The sequence below is a fragment of the Metopolophium dirhodum genome, chromosome 1 (assembly GCF_019925205.1).
Source record: "Metopolophium dirhodum isolate CAU chromosome 1, ASM1992520v1, whole genome shotgun sequence".
Lineage (NCBI taxonomy): Eukaryota > Metazoa > Arthropoda > Insecta > Hemiptera > Aphididae > Metopolophium > Metopolophium dirhodum.
In genome coordinates this window covers 131,549,363-131,569,402 of record NC_083560.1, presented here as the reverse complement: position 1 = coordinate 131,569,402, position 20,040 = coordinate 131,549,363, and the positions used below count along the sequence as shown (strand labels likewise).

Here is a 20,040-nt window from a genome sequence, read left to right as displayed (position 1 = left end):
GGGATGTTATGTATATTTCTACCGAATTCAAAAATAATTTGATACTTGCAAAAAATAAAAAGGGTCAGGAAAAACTAAAACCAGAACCGATTGCAAATTATAATAAATTTATGAGTGGTATTGATCGGCAGGAGCCAGGGGCGGAGTGGCTCCAAAATTCTTACCGGGCAAACCAATATTTTCAGGCCATTTTTTAATATTAGCCCTACGGCATACGTACATTGACATGATACATTTTTTTTTTTTTTGGAATGCGTTTACATAATTGTTTATGTCCAATCAATGTACACAAAACACTGATCAGCGATCACTCATCACATATGTTCTTCTTATATTGTTTTTACTATAAACTATTATGGTATACTATTATAGGTCATTATACTAATATATTAATTTACGATGAACACATTTTTATATTTTTTTGCCGCCGATATTTTGGAATTTTTTAATTAAAAGTTGTTTTATTTGATTTTAGCTGTAAATAATCTCGTCGGAGGTGTCACCGACCACCGTTCTTCATCCCCCCCACTGTGACACCACGGGAGGGACGACGATCACGGCATCGGAGGACCGAACGAGACACCAGAGCGGCGGACTCCGGTCGGCTCGCGAAGGCGGACCTGTACGAGAACGCAAGGGCGGCGGACTGCGGTCGGCCCTCGAAGACTGAGGAAGCTCCACTTATTTAAATAAATCAGTATAACATGTCATGTATCTAAGGGGGCGGTTAGTCAACCCCCCCACGTATGTATAATATAATTTGTAGTTTTCAAATAAACGATGGCGGCGTCGCGGAAGTAATGCGAAAGCAATTCCCGCGGCGCCGTCGGTTAAACCTGAAAAAAAAAAAAAAAGCTGTAAATAATCTACAAATTAAACGGTATAAGATTTAAGATATCAAAAAAATAACAAATAGGTACTTTACAAATGCTTAGCAAAATTTACAATTTATAATGTCCTTTAGTATAAAACAAAACAACAATCAATTACATACATCATGTTTAACAAATAATAATAATTAATAAAATTACAATAATAGTTTGCTTAAAAGATCACTTTTAGTACCCAGCTCATTTATAATAGTATCGTTATCTAATTCCATTAGAATTGATTTTTCAATGGACATCAACATAAATGATTCTAACTTTTCATTTGCCATTGAATTTCTTTTTTTTAGGTCTATTTTTTAGGTATTTAAGAGTAGAAAAAGACCTTTTACAAGAGACTTGAGTAACCGGCAAAGTCAATAGATATTTATACGCTAAAGTTAATAAACTATATGCACTAGAAAATAAGTTGTATTTAACTAACAATCTATAACAACAAATCGAACAACTTTTGCATGTCAAGTTACAAGGTGTCGACAAGTTCTCATAATTTTCTTCATCCTTATCTTGATCCTCACCAATTGTTTCATTCAATGTAATTTTATCATATTCTTCTTCCAATGAATTTTTTAAATATTTCCATGAATTACTGAAATTCCATAATTCTTCGGAGAGTCTAATTCTTATATCTGGTACATTATTTTCTTTATTGTCATTAAAGGGTATAAATGGTTTTAACTTAGTGGCTAATGTAAGAAATGCACTTTCAGGTATATCTTTAAGATTATTAAAAGGAAAATTTTTTGGACATAAAAGTGAAAGATCAAAATATAAGCTATTATTTTTTACAAACCTAGTATTCATGCTGTTAACCACTGTGTCCAATACTGTATTAAATACTTCTATTGTGAACTTTTTTTCTGGAGTTGTAATAAGGTCTTCTTCATTTTCATAGTTAAAAGTTTTCTTTTTTTTGGACATTCTTTTTTCTTTAAATGTTGATTGAATTTGTTCGACATTTAATTTATAACTAATAGCCATAGTTTCAATTTTGTTGTTTGTATTAGTTATAAATGTATTACAAACTTCTTTGACATTTTCCACACCACGTTGAATTTCCTTAAGATTTTCTAAAGCACTTGTAACCATTTGCTGACATTTTAAAAGATCCAATTTATTTGATTGTAAGTACCTTGATAATGGCCCAGTGATTTGGAATATTTTCATATACATATGAGCAAGGCTCGGAAGTTATAGCACTAAAAAAATTAATTTTTAGCGCTTAAATATGCACATAAAAACATTAATATAAACGCTATAAATAGCACTAAAAATTGGAAAATATGCAAAATAAAATTTCATTAACAAAAATGTTTTATTTAAAACTTTTTTAAATTATACAAGTTTTTTTATAAAATATGAACAGTAAATATTTGAGAAGTAGGCACTTTTCCGGCTCTGGAACATTTTCTGTTAACATAAACATATAAAAAAATTTATTAATAAATGAATAATATAGTGTATTAATTTTATTTACCTTAAGAATTGCACTGAATAATAAGATGTTTTCTTATATTTTCGAATTTGAATGATCTACGGTTATTTGATAGTAGAGTTTTGTATGCCGAGAATGACCGCTCTACATCGACAGACGTCACGGGTGCGTATTTAAAAAATGTTAAGTCGTTACAATTTAAGTCTTCAGGAAGACCATCTAAATTTCGGAATGTCTCTTCACCCGTTAGAACTTGTAATATTTTTTCCAACGCTAAGAGACCACGATTTTTTTCCTGTACCTGATTAAATTTATTTTGAACAGATTTTCCATTTGGACCACTTAATGTTTCAAATGATTTTTGAATATCTTGAACTATTTTTAGTGAATCCGATAAAGGCATATGTTGCCGTTGTAATTGTTCAATAGCCAAAGTTAATTTGGCAAAGTTTGACTTAATATACGTTAAGTTGTTTTCCAATCCAGGTTTTATGATGTTATCTTGAGCATCTTTAATACTAACTGCATCGTTTCTGTCTAGCATAAAAATAACACGGTGGATTATCCCGAAATTCTCGCAATAATAAATTGTTGCGTTAATCCAACTTCCCCAACGTGTGATAATTGGCTCCGGAGGTAAGGGTAAGTTTGGCGCTTCCGATTTAAATACAAGTAAACGACTTGGGGCTTTTCTAAAGATTTTTTTTACACTTGAAATAACTTTATCTACTATGTGAAATTGATTTCTAACTTCTTCTGCGACTCTGTGCAGTCCATGCACAACACATGTTACATGTATCATTTTTGAGTAAAGGCTTTTTAGTACTTCTCCTGATTTGACCATGTAAGGTGCGGCATCGGATAAAAATAAAAGTACATTGTCATGTTGGATACCAGCCGGCCATAATATGCTCATTGATCTATCAAAAAGTTTGCTGATTGTGGAGTGGTTAGCTTTTTCTAGTTCCTCCGAATTAAGTAAAAACATATTGCCTGCATTATTTTCCTCAATAGTGCCTACTATTACATTTGCAATGTAACGACCCTGTACATCAGTGGTCTCGTCGATACTGACCCAAATTTTTTTGTCAGAAATTATTTTCCTAATTTTATCCATGGTCTCATTGTAAATATCATCCACATATCCTTTTCGCAACGTGGATTCACTCGGAATATCATTTTTTGTATATACTTCCAAAAATGTTTTGAATTTTGGGTTTTCTAACTTGTTCAAAGGAATGTTAGCAGAAATAAAAGCCTCACACAAATCTTTATTAAATGACGATTTTTTACTTATATTACTTGTCGCTGTCAATAACTGCTGTTGTTGTCGATTTATTTGATTTTCATATCGGGCAAGGCCTTTGATATGTTTGTCACTTTTTATATGTTGTGATACGTTAAACTTTTTGTCAGAATTAACTTTGACTTCACACATTTTACAAAATAATACACTTTTATCAATTGAAAAAATTTTAGGACCATATAAATTAACATAAGTTTGGAGCCGATTTGACAAATTTTGTTTAACTTTAGGCATTTTTAAAAACGATAAATACGATAGTTCACGATCAAACGCACACGCAACACGCAAATGACGGCAGAACGCAGACAACTAAAATAAAATCATAGGTCTTTACGTACGGCGATAGCGCCGTATCTTACGTAAATACGACGAATTCGATAACTGCAGTTCATATTTTGATACAATTAGGTTTGATACAAAAATAACTAAATTATTGGAAGGTTATCGACGATAACAACGGTCTAAGGCCGTTTATTCCGGATGCGTACCATCTTAAAATGAAACAATTTGTTTTCGTTCACATATTCGTAGGCGGCTGTTTGGTAGGTAATTTAGTTTTTCAACAATATGTGTTTATTTCCTTAAATATGCCCATTAACAGCATTTATAACTCCAAATTAGCAAAATTCCTTCTATAATATGTATTTATGTGAAAATATACCCAAAAATAGCACTAAAAACCTAAAATTAGCAAAATAGCAGTAAAAACCGTAAATATGCAAAAAATAGCAAAATAAAATTTCGTGTATGATATCAGAGAAGTGTGAAACATATTTGTATCTTACTTTGGATGTTCTAGGACGAACCAATAAAAATATGCATTTGCTAGAACTTCCGATCCCTGCATATGAGCAACTAAAATAGTTTCATATTTAATAAAAGATGAAATAAAATTACTTGCTTTTGACCTCACATCTGGATTTAAATTTTGATTTTGTACAATTTTGGTTAAAACAAGTAAAAGGTCACTCAACATACCATTATCATCCAAACTATTATATGTACCAAATAATCTCTTGATCGCTGTTTCTTTAGCTGTCCACCTTGTTTCACATATTGCTTGTAATCGTTTGTGAATATTATCTTTTTCACTAAGTTCTTTCCATAAATTCATTCTTTGATAAGATTCCTTAAAAAAAACAGCACAAGAATGAATTAAATAAAAAAAATTAGCTACAGCAATTGGGCTTTTGGTTGCATCACTAATAACAAGATTAAGTACATGACTGTAGCACCAAACATGTACTTGACCTGGTGCTTCTTCACTAAGCCAAGAAGTAAATCCATTGTATGCACCTCTCACGTTAGCAGCACCATCTGTTGCGTTTCCAATGCAATGTGTAATATCTAAGCCAACCGTATCCACTGCCTTCTTTAAAAGGTTCATCATACCTTTACCAGTTGAATCAATGCATGATTTAACAGATATTAAACTTTCATGTATCATTCCATCTACTACATATAAAGATGGAACATTGATCCATGACTGATATATCCTGTGTTGTATCTAATAACACTGAGAACATATTTGCTTCTTTTATTTTTTTTGATATTGTTGATTTAATCAAATTAGAAATTATATTGATAATATTATCTGTAGTATAATGACTAAGAAAAGTTACTAAATTACCACGACCTTTGGAATTACAATTATGTTGTTTTTCACTTTTCTTTATAACTGAATTTAAATGTTCATTTAAGACAACATCATATTTGCTGAGCAAAATTATGAGTTCAAGAAAATTACCATGATCCACAGACTCGTTATTCAGCAGATAAGCAGCTTCATTTCTTTTCACTCTTATACTAAGACCACATTTTCCGATTAATTTTATTACATTTATAATGCGGTCAAGTACTTGACGCCTTTTTTTTACTTCTTCTCTTTGTAAACGATTTTGATTGACGAACAATAAGTTTCCAACATCTTTTTTTTGAAAATGTAAAAAGTAAGCTTCTGAACAAAAATTATGATTTTTACTGTTTTCATGTTCTTTTATACGTTGATGTACATGTCTCCAATCATTTAAACCTGTAGTAAATGTATTCATTTCAGTAGTGAATGCCAAACAAACTGAACAGTATAATTTATTTTCTTGAAAATCATAAGTACACCATATCCTATTCATATTATTATTTAAAAAAAAAACTTTTTTAGAATCAAATGGAAGAATAGTTGCATTGTCTGAAGGTTGAATAGGATGTACACTAAAAAAATGATTAATGTGTAGTGGAATTGGTTTTTTAAAATTCTTAAATCCTTGCTCTTCAAATTGAATTCCAATTCCAATATCATTATTATTTTTGTTTATAACACATAGTGTAGAACTTGGTTCAATTTCGTTGTTCAAACCTAAATTAATAATACAAGTAATCAAATTTTAATGCAAAAAATTGGTATCATATTTTTAGCCTTATAAGCAATATTAATATTATTATTTATTTAACTGATTTGGTTCAACATAAACCAATTTCAAAAATAATAGATTATACAATGTTATAAACACATTATGATTGCAAATCTAACAACTATTTAACAAACAATTTGGTTTTAGTATTTAAGTAATAATAGTAAAATATAACTCTTTTAGAAAAATTAAATTAACCTACTTTGAACTTGCTTGGCAATATTTAAATCTTTAGTGCTTAAACTGCTAAGACTTAATATAGAAGTAATGGGTTCAAAATTAATGCCATGTTTAATGGTTTCTGAAGTGTTTTAATGACATAACTATATAATATTATCTAATATAAGAAATATATAAGACTAAAATAAATTGAAACCACAATAATTCATAATTAAAATTAAAATGTGTGTATTATTTAAAAACATGTATGTTCACTGCACGAAGTAGGAACTTATGAAATTGTGTATTAATAAATTGTGGTCAGCACCTTATAATATATAAATCAATGTTATACACTTACTGATATATTTTCAAATAATTGTTGAAGTATAATAAAAATATCAACAATTTATATCTTAGACATTGCTTTAAAAGTAAAATATACCCAACTATTTATTTAATTGTTATACATGAGTAATAAATTTAACCCATAATTATCATTTATTATTGATAAAAATTAAGAGTCGACAAAAGTTATACCTATTTATAAATGTCAATGTGTTACTGATTCAGCTTTCAATAACACAAGTATTAAACATACAATTTAAATTTGTGTATTACCTTTATTTTGGACATTGACATCTAAATCTAGACTTGTATTGCTGTTACTGCTAAAAGTACTAGGTTTGAAATCAATTTCTTGTTCATGTTCAACATTTTGCAGTATTGAAGTGTTTTCGTGGTCAGCACCTTAATATGTAAAACAATGTTATTGGCTTACTGATACATTTTCAAAAATAGTTTTAATATAAGAAAAATATCAGCAATAATACAACTATACAAGTATTAAACATAAAGTTTAATTTTTAACATGGTATTTACTATCATAAACAAATATAAATTAAATATAAGTAAATCTAAATGAAATTCACTTTATTACAGGTAGGTACTAAACTTAAATTACATACTGTATAAATTAAGTTAAATTTAAATACTGTGCATTATGTTTACATAGCAAGTGACACATTTATAATTATAAGATTATTGTAGCTCGTAATAACATACCTTTAAAATATGAATTAATTTTTTCACACTTTTGACCAATTAAGACAATAGTTTTTTATTCTTTTCTTTTTCTCTTGCTTGGCCGCCTTTACGTTTTTTCTTCGTTGAAATATTATCCATGGTATAAATAATATAAATAAATAATTGTGTAATACTGTAATTATGTATTATTATTATATAAACCCAAAAAAGGAAGTTTAAAATCGAAAAACTAATCAAAATATGATAACCAAAAACAATATAAAAAAAAAGTTATTTATAGAATTATATTTAATAATACCCGTGTTATGATTCTATTATCAATTTAATCATAACGGGTGTATCATCGACCTCCACTCATAAAGTAATATTTACTCTATGCCTCCACTGTAACGATTATCAGTAAACTGAAACTAAATGTGATTACGTCGATTTACGACAATATGGAATGACAATAAGTTATTAATAACCCTATTAATTTAGTTGAACCTTGAACCTTAGTAATTTAGACTCAAATATTATACTTATACATTTATAAGTTTATAACCAAAAATTAAACACATCACAAAATTATCGAATAATAGAAATATAGAATGATGGCCGATGACCAATGGGCCACATTTTGAACAAGCAATCCAGGCCACCGGGAAATGTCCCGGTTGCCCGGTGGGCCACTCCGCCCCTGGGCAGGACCAAATGAACAGTTACTATCCATTTTGGAGAAAAACAATTCGTTGGTACAAGAAGATAGGAATACATGTGATCCAAATGCTATTATTAAATTCTTACAATTTGTACAATCAATCACAAGTCTGATCTAAGATGACACTCTATGATTTTCGTTTGTCTATTCTTAGTGAACTTTTACCAGCATATCAAAAACCAAGACTAGATGCTAAATGAAAACACATTCCAAAAACACACGAGATAGGAAAAAATGGAAGGGCACTTCGTAAAAGATGTTGTGTTTGCGCAGAAAAGAAAATACGGAAAGACACTTCATATTTCTGTCCAACTTGTCCAAATCATCCAAGTATTTGCCTAGAACCATGTTTTGCAAAATTTCATCATAATAAATAAGTTTTTTTTTGTTTATTTAAAAATAATAAAATAAGGTTTTTTTGTTTATTTAAAAATAATAAGATAAGGTTTTTTGTTTATTTAATAATATAGGTAATATAAAATATATAATTAGGTATAAAAGATAATTTTTTTTTTGTTTGTTTAAACTTAATAATAATATAACAGTCTGTTTATTAATTTGAATTGTTTGTTTATTTGAACACTTGTATAAAAAAAAAAATGACCGCCAATTGGCGTCATTCAGCATATGATGTAAAAATTATTCATTAGTGCTAACAACGCCAAATGGCGTCATTGTAAATTTTATATCGAAAATTGCATGCGCACCGCGGTAGGTGCTACTAAAATATGATACGCAGCGAACGTGTTAAGTTATAATCGTAACGTGCAATTTATAAATGCACTTAAAAGTTAAAAAATAAAATTAATTATTCTTAATTTTTAAATCAAATTTATAATTTATATAAAAATTAGAAAATTAAAAATTTCTGATTTCAAATTAAAATGTTTTTACATTTTCAAAGTTATTGGTAAAGATTAAAAAGTAAAGAGTAAAGACCTAATAATTTTGTTATGTATAATACTATAATTTATTTTCGTTTTCGTTTTTGATTTCATTATTAAATTTTTTCGGTTTTTGGGATTATTTGTTATCGTTTTTCATTTGTTTTTTGTTTTTTTTCCGTTTACTAAAAATATATTAATTACAATTATATTTTTATACCTCCAAAGTTATTCAAAAATATTCATATAGAAATAAATAATTTCTGTAAGCAATAATTCCCTATGGATGTAAACGAATTACATTTTCAAAATTCTCGGAACTTTATTTAATATATGTATTAATATTATTTTAATTAAAACAAATTATCAAAAATCAATTAAGGCTCTAATAGACCTAATAGTTATTTTACTTGTGAATATACAACATCTGAAGTTCAGATGCTCATAAAAAATAATTGTTATTTTTTGTTAAAATTTTAGTAGTAAATATTTAAAATGTTATGCATTTATACCAGTAAAATAATTTTCATAATTGAGAAGAATTTCGTAAAAATAGATCTGTTAATAGTTATAAAAAAAATAAAGACTGCATTTTCAACGTTATTTAATTTGAGTGATTTTTTTTTTTAGATACTTAGCTACGGGTTGTTCATTTTCTGAACTTCGTGTAAATTTTAAAGTGGGTGCAAGTGGTATAGTTTTAGATACATGCAAAATAATTTGGGAAAAAATGAAGGCTTCATGCATGCCAGAATTAACAAAAAAAGATTGGATAGAACTTGCGGAAATTTACAAAAAAAAGCTAATTTTCCCCATTGCCTCGGAGCTATTGATGGGAAACATATACGGATTAGAAAACCCAGCAATACGGGATCGGAATATTTTAATTATAAAAACTATTTTTCTATTGTATTAATGGCCGTTGTCGACGCCAATTATACATTTTTAGTTGTCGATATTGGTGCATACGGAAAAGGCTCAGATTCACTAGTATTTCAAGACAGTCATTTTGGTCAAAGACTTCAACGTGATGAACTAGATACTATTTTATAAAAAAAATAGCAATTATCCGAAATATTTAATATATTAATTAATAAACAATAATCCAAAATATTGAATATAATGATTAATAAATAATAATTGTAAAAATAGTAGTTATATTGAATATTCACAGAATATAATATTATTATGTAGGCCCTCATAATATAAACAATAATGTTATAGGTAGGTGTAATTTAATTATTTTGTTGGATTTCATCATTGATTAAAGTATGTACGTACCCTACAGTAATTCTTTTTAATACATAGTACATACCTCATACATTTATTTAAAAATGATAAGACAAGTTTAAAAAAAGGTGGACAAGCGTGGGTACCGCTTTGCTGTACAAAAAATACATGGAATTTTCATTTTTACCTGCCAAAAGTAGGTACCATCTAGATTCAAATTTCTATCAGAAAAGATGCTGATCTCGAAAATAAGAAGAAGATTGAAAATATTGTTTGCAAAGTTATGTAAGAAATGAAATAGATTTCAGGTGACCGGACGGTTTATACGTCGTGTGTTCACTCATATTATTTTATATGTATTTTACCGTGACCCGGCTAGGGTCCACCGGTTTTTTGACTGCCGGTCACGGTGTTCCTCCAAGCGCGGTCGCCGGTCGAAAAATATGCCGGAGCCGGCGAACTGGGCGAACCAACCGGCCGGCGAAAAACGTCACTGTCTGTTTACCACTATCTAACTCTATGTATAAAAAAACCGGTCGTCTGTTCGGACCCTTAACCTGAAAGTATAAAATGAGCACTGCAGTTCTATAGTGTATAATACGAATCGAAACACAAATCATTGTTCAAATATTATTGTGTATGTAATATATTATAACTACGCGTATATATCATTAATAAAATGCTCTTGGAAAAATAAACAGGCCCGAAATCCTAACGATTGTTGATTAGAACCACGGACTAAGATATAATGGACTGGAAACGACATGGTCGGCGGGGGTCGGGGGACGGCCACGAAAAAGTGTAAGTGACAGCTGATAAGAATACTGTTCTTGAAGTTTTCAGCGCTACTGGGGGTTTTATTTGGCTACACAATTTGTATATTAGTCCGTGTTAAATGCAGAGGGCGCTGTGAACTCCAGGAACACAGGCGACCCCCCCGCACTTTGCCTATGGTACATACGTGGCCGTGATACGCTGCTCGTTTCCAGTCCATTATATCTTAGTCCATGATTAGAACAAACGACTTCGCAACGACGCTGTGTACCCGTCGTCTGGGAAATGTTTGAATTTTTCGAGTAAACTGATTTTGTATCAAACTTCGAGTTCATTTGCAATTAAACGTCTGACCTGAAAACACCAAAAAGCAAAATGGCCACCGCTAGTGACTTCGCAGAAGAAATCGTCATGATATATGTTGTTGAATGCGTTGATACATGGGTCATGCCAATAGAGGATGAAGAACCATTAACACTAGAAGTTAAATATTTAGAACTCGATGACGATAAGGACGAAGAGGCTACAGGACATCATTTGGTTATTTGTGAACATGATGCCGTATGCACGACCGAGGAAGGCAGCGGTGACGCTGCAGCTGTAGTACCGGCGCCTTCAGCGGTAATACCGGCGCTTGGATCAGCCGTACTGTAGCAGACCGGCGATGACGTGCGGGTGCAGCATGAAAAGGCAGACACGATTCCGTCTTTGGGAATTAAAGAAGAGAGGGACACAGCTACACTGGAATGGAAGAAAGAACCGGAGACAACCACTGCAGCAGTTCCGAGCAAGACACTTGATAGGACAAGGCGGTTTTTCGCTGCCACGTGGAAGTGCTGCTCTGTGGTTGTTGCCGGAGAACTTGAAAACGGCTGTGTAGTACTCCCCTCCCCCCTGATGAAGACACCTAGACAAGACGGTGGCGACGGGGGAGTGGTACGTGAAAGAGCACTTTATGGTGTCCGGCGGTAAGTCACCCTATACGTTTTCCGGCCACCCGCAGAAAGACGAGATCGCAGTTGCCAGCGTCGCGCGCTCGCGGTTGCTGACACGCGAGATCATCAAGACTCGGCTGCCTCGGTCACACCAGGAGCGGTGGACGACGATGACGGCGGCTAGCTGTACCGGCGCGGGCAACGATACCGCCCCGACGGTACCACGACGATGGCAGAGTGCATGAAGACGACTCGTAAAGGCGGCGGCGGCGGCGGATACTGCAAAACACAACGGGTGAGCGATACAGCTGAGCTAGGAACAAGGACGTCAGCATCGCCGAACTCGTGGAAACGGATAACGTTTCAGGGTACGGCGATGCGTGACTCTAGGACGGCCTAACCGGATGGTGACTCGGTTGAGTCAGGGCAAAAATCACGCGGAGAGGACCTTTGCGGCGCGGTCCGACGATCCTCTCCCATTTTCGCCCAGTAGAATTCGGTCGAGTCACGTCTCCGGTCGCCGACGATTCCGTAGCACCAACAGCCGCCTTTGCTCGCTCAGTGTTTTAGGTCACCGTCGCCGTCAAATCGTCTCATCGCTCCCGTAGCCGTCGCGGTCGGGACTTTACCCGCCTTTATGACAGTCGTCACCCGCAAGCAAACTCGCTGGCGATTGCACTCGTCCGCCTGCGGGATGTGCCGCTAGAACGTATAGAGGTGACCAGTAGCCTTTTTATTGCTTTATGCAAGCACCTCGCCATCACTCCCCCCTGCTTATTATGTCTTGTCTGGTGTTTTTTTTTCTCCCCCATTAGGCCGCTTTGAGCCGTTTATTATATTTCAAAATTTATAAAAAATTATAAAAAAAAATAATAAAAAAATAAAATAAATAATAATGATAAAAATATAAAAAAAATTGGCCACTGTAAGCCATTTATACATTAAAAATTGTTCAAAATTAGGCCAATTTGAGCCGTCAAACTATTTACACTTTTGATTGTACTTAATAAATAAATTGTAAAATTACATTTGTTGTTTGTTGAATACACAATAAAATTGTCTATACAAAAACAAAATATTGTTTCTTTTTTACGTATTGGATTGTATTGTATTTGTATATTTATTTATTTCAACAGAATAATGGGTTCCACTGAACATGCCCCCGTGAAGGCCAATGCAAATCATTAACTACCTACTAGCAATGATTTGTCACGCATCAAATATATCAATAAAATATTATATGAATGATAGGTATTTTTGGTCAGGTGAATGTATAATAATTAATATAAGACCGACTTTCAGCCTACAATATTAACAAGTAGGTATATTTTATGATATTATTGTGATTAATTTTAGTACTAGACGTCAGATATATATTATCTAGATAACAGATATAGATAATAAGATATATCTAGATATCTATTAAATCACATTTGAAAATGTCATTGTGTAGACTTATAAAATATAATATTATACTCTAAAAGTTTCATATACACACAAATAATATTTTTAAATCACAACAAAATAACTAAAAACGTTATTCTTGGTTTTAATACCTATGAAATTTACTAAAAGAATGAATGTACGATGTCGATGACGACAATCGTTACAACTGTTCATGAGAATATTTGTTTTAACCTTTAAATCCTTAACTATAAAAATTGAACATTTTATAATTGTTTAATATCAATAATTGATAATTTTTGAGATTTTGATAAATTTAGTCAAAATATGAACTTTAAATACTAACTGCTATTATAACAACTTTTAAGGATCCTTGTTTCAATTTTCAAGCTTTTTAACCCAATGAATAAAATTGTATCTACATTTATAGAATAAAAAAGAGAGACACACTATAGTTACACTTAGAAACAAAATCGAGTTTTTTCTAAAACCTTGCGTAAAATTCTCAGTATTTCCATAACTTTTTGTTTGTTTTTCCTGACGATTTTGAAAACTTTTGCCCCCCCCCCCCCCCAAAAAAAAAAGTACCAACTAGATTCACTTTCTTGCCAGTAAAAATGATTTTGAAAAAAATTTAAGCATTATTTTTATTGTCCCAAAAGGTGATGACACACACATAAAAAAAAAATACATTCATTGCTTCGCTCAAATTCTAAATTTCTGATGTTCTCATAAACAAAATAGTGTTTCTTTTTTTTCCTATTAAGTAGAGTGTATTTTTATTTTTATTTATTTCAACGGAATAATGGGTGCGACTGAACATGTCAGGGCCTACATAGTGGGTGTGTAGGTTCAAATGGTACATGTTACGGTAAAAGTAAGAATACCGATGAAACCTAGGTTTTAACAGTAAATGACTGCTGTACTTCACAGGTTCCTATTGTGGGGATATTATAGTTATCAAACGCGATTTAGGCAATGACCATTATTGTGATTATAGGCGTGATTTAGAATATCAATAGATATATTAATTGTAAAATCAAATTTCAACCTTGGTAAAATAGTCGGCGTCCGTTAAATGTATTCGCCCTTGGAACGCAGTTCTCAAATTCTTGGATTGAGCTCCTCTACTTAATTTTTCCCAATTCGAGCACTGTTCATTGGTTCATAGACAGAACATATTAGATGATAATTAATTTTAATTAATTTTATTTTATTGTAATTGTCGCCGTTGATTCAATTTGCCATGCATGAACTATTTTCCAATCGATGGTTATGGGTAATTTACTAATTTAATTTAAATTTATGTTCATCCAATCTTCAAATGATAAAATACAGCCATATAGGTATTTATTTTTTAATTTAGCTTGTCCTGAACATTTTTATAAACTGGATATTTGTTTTGTGTAAATTATAGTTAAACTAACATTTTCCAAAAAAAAACATAAATGGAAAAAACCGTTTCCGAAGTGGTTACCGGTTATCTTGAAGAATTAAAACCGCTTCCAAATTTATCTTAACTTTTCTGTTGCCCGGAATAAAAATTCTTATTCGCAGCAGTATATTATCAAAGTTTGACGCGGGCTACGGCGGTGCGGTGTGTCACGGTAGTCTGGTCGCAGATTTGATGGTGGTTGTAGTGGTGAGGATGTAGGTGACACAACTCTAATTTAGAGTGAAGTTATGTCCGCGGGTAGACGTTTATTTAATGAAGTGAGTAAACTCGTGACGGCGTGAATATATAATACAGATATTATGCAAATATAGTGTTAAAATAAAAAGAATAACAACGGAACGAATTACTATTATGACGCATTGGCGAAAGCCGTGGTGAACACACAATGAGAAATCTATATAACTGTTGTAACTTTGTAAGTAATATTTATTTGTGTGTGGTCGCCGTAGTCAGGGTGTCGTCGGTCAGACAGTCGGTGGGCGAGCGATGTGTTGTCGGTAAGACGGACGACGTAAGAGATCGAGGCGATGGCCGGCGGCCGGTACTCGTCCAACGCAACTTGCCTTCCCGTTCCACCCTGTGCCTTTGTGGTGTGGTGGGGGGAGTCGAAGGCGTCGCGCTGCCGTAGCCCGTGGTGGCGGTTGACAAAAGTGTAGAGAGGTGGCTCCGACGCCTGTACTTTGTACTGGTCGTCATTGCGTACCGTCTCAAGTTGTACCAAGTTTGTCGTTTTTACTTAATTCCACCAACGGTGGATTAATATAATCAATTAATACAAAATCCTAATCTAACATAACCGTACAAAAATCCGATGAATAAAAAAAAACCAAATTTCACCATTTTTAAATTTGTCTATATTCTTCTTAGAAGTCTAAGGCCGATCGCACACCAAAAGAGCAAAACTGCGTTAGACAGTGTTGGTCAATTTCGTCATAATCAACTAAAAACAATTTGTTTTTATAAAGTGCACACTATCTAGACGAAACACCATTAGACAAAACAAAAATCAGTTGTCATCACGTCATCTGATGAAGATGTAGCAATTTGCATGTGGTACACATTACAAAATTTAGAACAGAATCATAAAAAAAAATTATGGATTCATCCGTTAAATAAAAAACGTATCACTCATAATGTAATTTTAACTTTGTTACTACGTTTTGACGAAAGTAAATTTAAAAATTATACACGTAAGTAGTGTTACATTTGATTTTATACTGCAAGAAATAGGAGAAGAAAGAAAGAAAGAAGATACAAATTTTAGAAAGTATTTTAAGTAATTTTAGAAGTATTTCTCCTGAGGAAAGGCTTTTGGTTACACTGAGGTAAGAAACCTAATTGTTTTTTTAATAATTTTTATTTTTTAATAGGTATACAATTAATCATAATATATTTTTTTAAATAGTTAACAAAGTAAACTTAAACTTATAAATCTTTTATGTAGTTAATTATGTTATAATTTGTTTTTATTATTATTATAACTTATAAATTAAAAAAAAATATCATTTGAATGAATTGTTACTTCCTTGTGAAGACGAAGATAAATCCGAAGCAAAATCAGTGTAGTAATTGTATACATTTTGGTTTTAAGTTTGTTGATCTGTGTTTTGTCCAGCTACATAATTCATATTTAGTTTAATGCAGTGGCGTATTTAGGGGGGGGGCGAGAGGGGGCAATCTCCCCGGGCATCAAATGTCAAGGGGCATCAATTTTTTATTTGAAAAACTTTATAATATTAGTGTTACATAATACTTTATTCGTGCTTACTGCCTTAATTATTATACTTATACTTATAAATAATACTCGACTAAAAACGCGGAATTTCAGAAATAAACATTGGTTATTTATAAAACGAGTTGTAGGGTTGTAGCGATGACTTTATTTGTGATGTATATTATGCGTATCAGCCATCAGGAAATTATTCTATGGGAAATTTAGAGAAACCCGTCAGCTATCAGTTGTCAACAAAACCTATTTTTACTTCGATGGTGAGCGGTGTATATGTACTAACACTATAGTCCGATTGCCGACTAGCGACGAGCGAGTCGAGCGACCATTAAATATTAATTACGCTGTGTTTGCGCTGACTAGTACGTCCGTGTTTAATAAAGCGTTCTTTTTTACTAAAGTTAAGTACATCTTTTATTGTTTTTTCATTCTCAATATTCTGTGGAGTCTACTTAATACTTATATACGGTAGGTACATATTTTTAAATTATTTTTTTCCTATCAACATAAAATATGTTCTTGACAATATAATGTACAATTTAATTTATAAAATATAAACATTAAATGCTTAATGCTTCTTGCTTTTAATTTCGTTAAATTGCTGATGGTATTCAGATGGTCAAAACCAGTAGAACGCAGCCTAGTGGTTCTAGTAATCGAAAGAAAGCAAAAAATAAAAAAATTGAAATTGCAAATGTTATGGCAAAAGTTCCTAGTATAAACTCCTATTTTAAAGCCAATAACGTGGTAAACAGCCCAGAAATTACACCAAGTATGTTATACTTTTAATATTTACTTTCATTAATTTGTTTGTTAGTATTCAGTAATCAATATCATAATTCATATATCATAACCCAACGGCCACCGTTAGTGCTAATTGTTTATTTTTTTTATACCTGCCCTAAATTAAATTACTTATATTATTAATATAATATTTATTATTAAAGATTATACTTAAAGGTTATACTATATTATTACATTTTTACTTTTTTACTTTTCTATATTCATAGAAAATGTTCATTGCTACATGCTTACATAGTATATAGTTTGCTTGACATATTGCAAATTTGCAAATTAATTTAAATAACATTTTTTATGCACTATTAGTTATTACCTAGTGAAATGTGAATATGTAATTTATACTGTTAATTTTTCATTCGGTTAATTTAAAATTATGATATAATTTAGTATTTTCCATCTTACTATACTATTGTACAGCCAATGAAATTTGTCATATTATTTGTTACATTTTTTAGTTAAATGTTTTCATTTATTTATTGAATTTAGAAGATTTTGGCAATAGTCTTATTACTGCTACCAGTTCACAAACGGATGATTTATTAACTCCTTGTAACTCAAATTCATCATATTATCGGTAAATGATTATTTTTATTCTGATTATTTTATGCTGTTTTATCAATTTTATTACAACAATTACTTCACAATTTATTTATTTAGGAAGGATATTAATTTGCAAACTTTAAATGAAGATAATTCTGCTGATGATCCATTTGTCATTGAACAACAAGAAAATCTTAACACTGACAATACTTCAAATAATACATTATTAAAGTAAGTTACTATGAATGCCATATGATGTCATGGTCTGTTGCTAATAATATATTATTTTTTAGTACAATGCTTGTTAGTTCTGCCAATATTGATGTCAATGCTGGTGTACTATTTCCAACTGCAAACAATTGACTAAATATTAACCTACCTCTTATTTCTGTTATTGGTGATAATATGGATGTACAAACTAATGTTCCCAAGTAAGTTAAAAAGAAGTACTTCTTTTTTAGCTTTTTAAAAGGTTATTAATCATCAATTTTTTTTTTTTAGTAAAGATCCTGCTTTGAGGGATTTAAATGAAAATACTAGAGACTATATAACACTCAATGGTTTTGATCAAAATTTAAAAGATGCAAACTTTTCTTCGTCAAAAAGGTTATGTACTAAAGTAATTCGTGGCACAAAAAAATCATACTTTAGAAGCTTCCACCAACATTTTATCAAAACTAAACTTATAAACGGAAAAGAAGTAAATCGTAATTATATAGTATATTCTAATAGCACAAGGAAAATGTATTGTGCACCGTGTCGACTATTCAATGGTACTAATTCTGCCAACACTTTTGCCAATTATGGATTTTGCAACTGGAAAAAATGTGAAGAAAAGGGGAAATACGCTGCTAATTGCTGTACTCTTGGTACTGAATTTTTCAATTTTCTTCAAGCTTTATACACATTTTTTTCTGCTTCTACATATCGTTGGGAAATATAGAGTGACTACCTGACTAATTTCAAGAATAAAACTGTAAAAAGATTGTCTGATACTCGATGGGCAGCTAGACACGAAGCTTGTTCAAGTTTTTCTCAAAACTGGACCGAACTTATTAAAGCATTGAACAGTTTTGTTGAAAATCCAATAGAAAATCCTAAGACAAAGTGTGAATCAACTGGATTAATAAAAAAGAAGAATAGCTTGGAATGTGTGTTCTCGTGTCATTTTGGAATGATATTTTAGAGAGATTTAATAGTACAAGCAAGAAATTACAGACTATTGAAATTGATCTGACAGTTGTTATAAACCTATACACATCTTTAATTCATTATGTAACAGATTTAAGAAATACTTTTTCACACTATGAAAAAATAGCTATGGAAAAATCTGGAATTAAAGAGTATAAAGTTGTCAGGAAGAAGAAAAGAAAAGTACCATATGATGAATCATGTCAAGGTGACACATCATTTGAAGCTAGAGAATCATTTAAAATAAACACATATTTTGTCATAATAGATTCATTACTTTCAGAGTTAAGGAAGCGTAAAAACTGTTATGATGATATTAATACTACGTTCGGATTTTTTTCAAACATAACTGATTTACCAGTAACTGAAGTAAGAAAAAAAGCTACCAAATTACATAGTCAGTATCCTGAAGATCTCGATGGATCATTTATAAATGAATGTATTCATTTTCACGGATACTTAAAAAGTTTACCAGGAAATGTTTCACCAAAATCTATTTTAGAGTTGTGCAAAATCATCGAAGATCACAATATAGCAGATTTCTATCCATATGTAGATATTGCGTTACGTATGTATTTATACTGTCCGGTTTCTAACAAATTATGTCTACCCAGTGCATCAAATCTCTAAATACGCCGCTGGTTTCATGATAGGTCTGGCTTGATATAAATGATTACTCTGTTCTTCAACTGGTCTAGGATACATATTATTTATATTGTTTTGAAATGAAGCTATTTGATTACTGTCTTCTTGTTCATCAAGATAACTATATAAAGACGACATAACTAAATTTTTGATTTTTACCATTAATTTTTTATACTCTGGAATAAGGCTTTTAAAGAATAACAATTATGGAGGTTCTTCAACTGGTGCTGGCGTTCTAGTTCTTGATTTCAAAAATTCTATCATCGGTTCTGCTACCTTATCGCTTGCTGTTGTTTTATATGGATTTTTACGTTAAGTCAATTTTGGTTTTTTAAACATTGGTTCAATAATGTCTTGTTCACTCTATATTACTGTATTATCTACTATACGAGTATTATCTCCTGTATTGTCTACTACTAATGTATCATCTTCTTCAGACTATGATTTCTTCGGATACTTTCGTTAGCGTACCGTAGGCATATTTTTGTTGCTCATTTAAAAGGGGAACA

General features: G+C 31.4%; 1 protein-coding gene across 1 annotated transcript; it reads left to right on the top strand.

Moving 5' to 3' along the window:
* Nucleotides 1-11,994: 11,994 nt before the first annotated feature.
* LOC132953800 (uncharacterized) lies at nucleotides 11,995-18,058 on the top strand. The gene is made up of 6 exons (XM_061026137.1): nucleotides 11,995-12,060; nucleotides 16,534-16,614; nucleotides 16,970-17,126; nucleotides 17,642-17,729; nucleotides 17,813-17,926; nucleotides 17,989-18,058. Exons 1-6 carry the CDS (start codon nucleotides 11,995-11,997, stop codon nucleotides 18,056-18,058), a joined length of 576 nt encoding a protein of 191 aa, XP_060882120.1.
* Nucleotides 18,059-20,040: the final 1,982 nt, after the last annotated feature.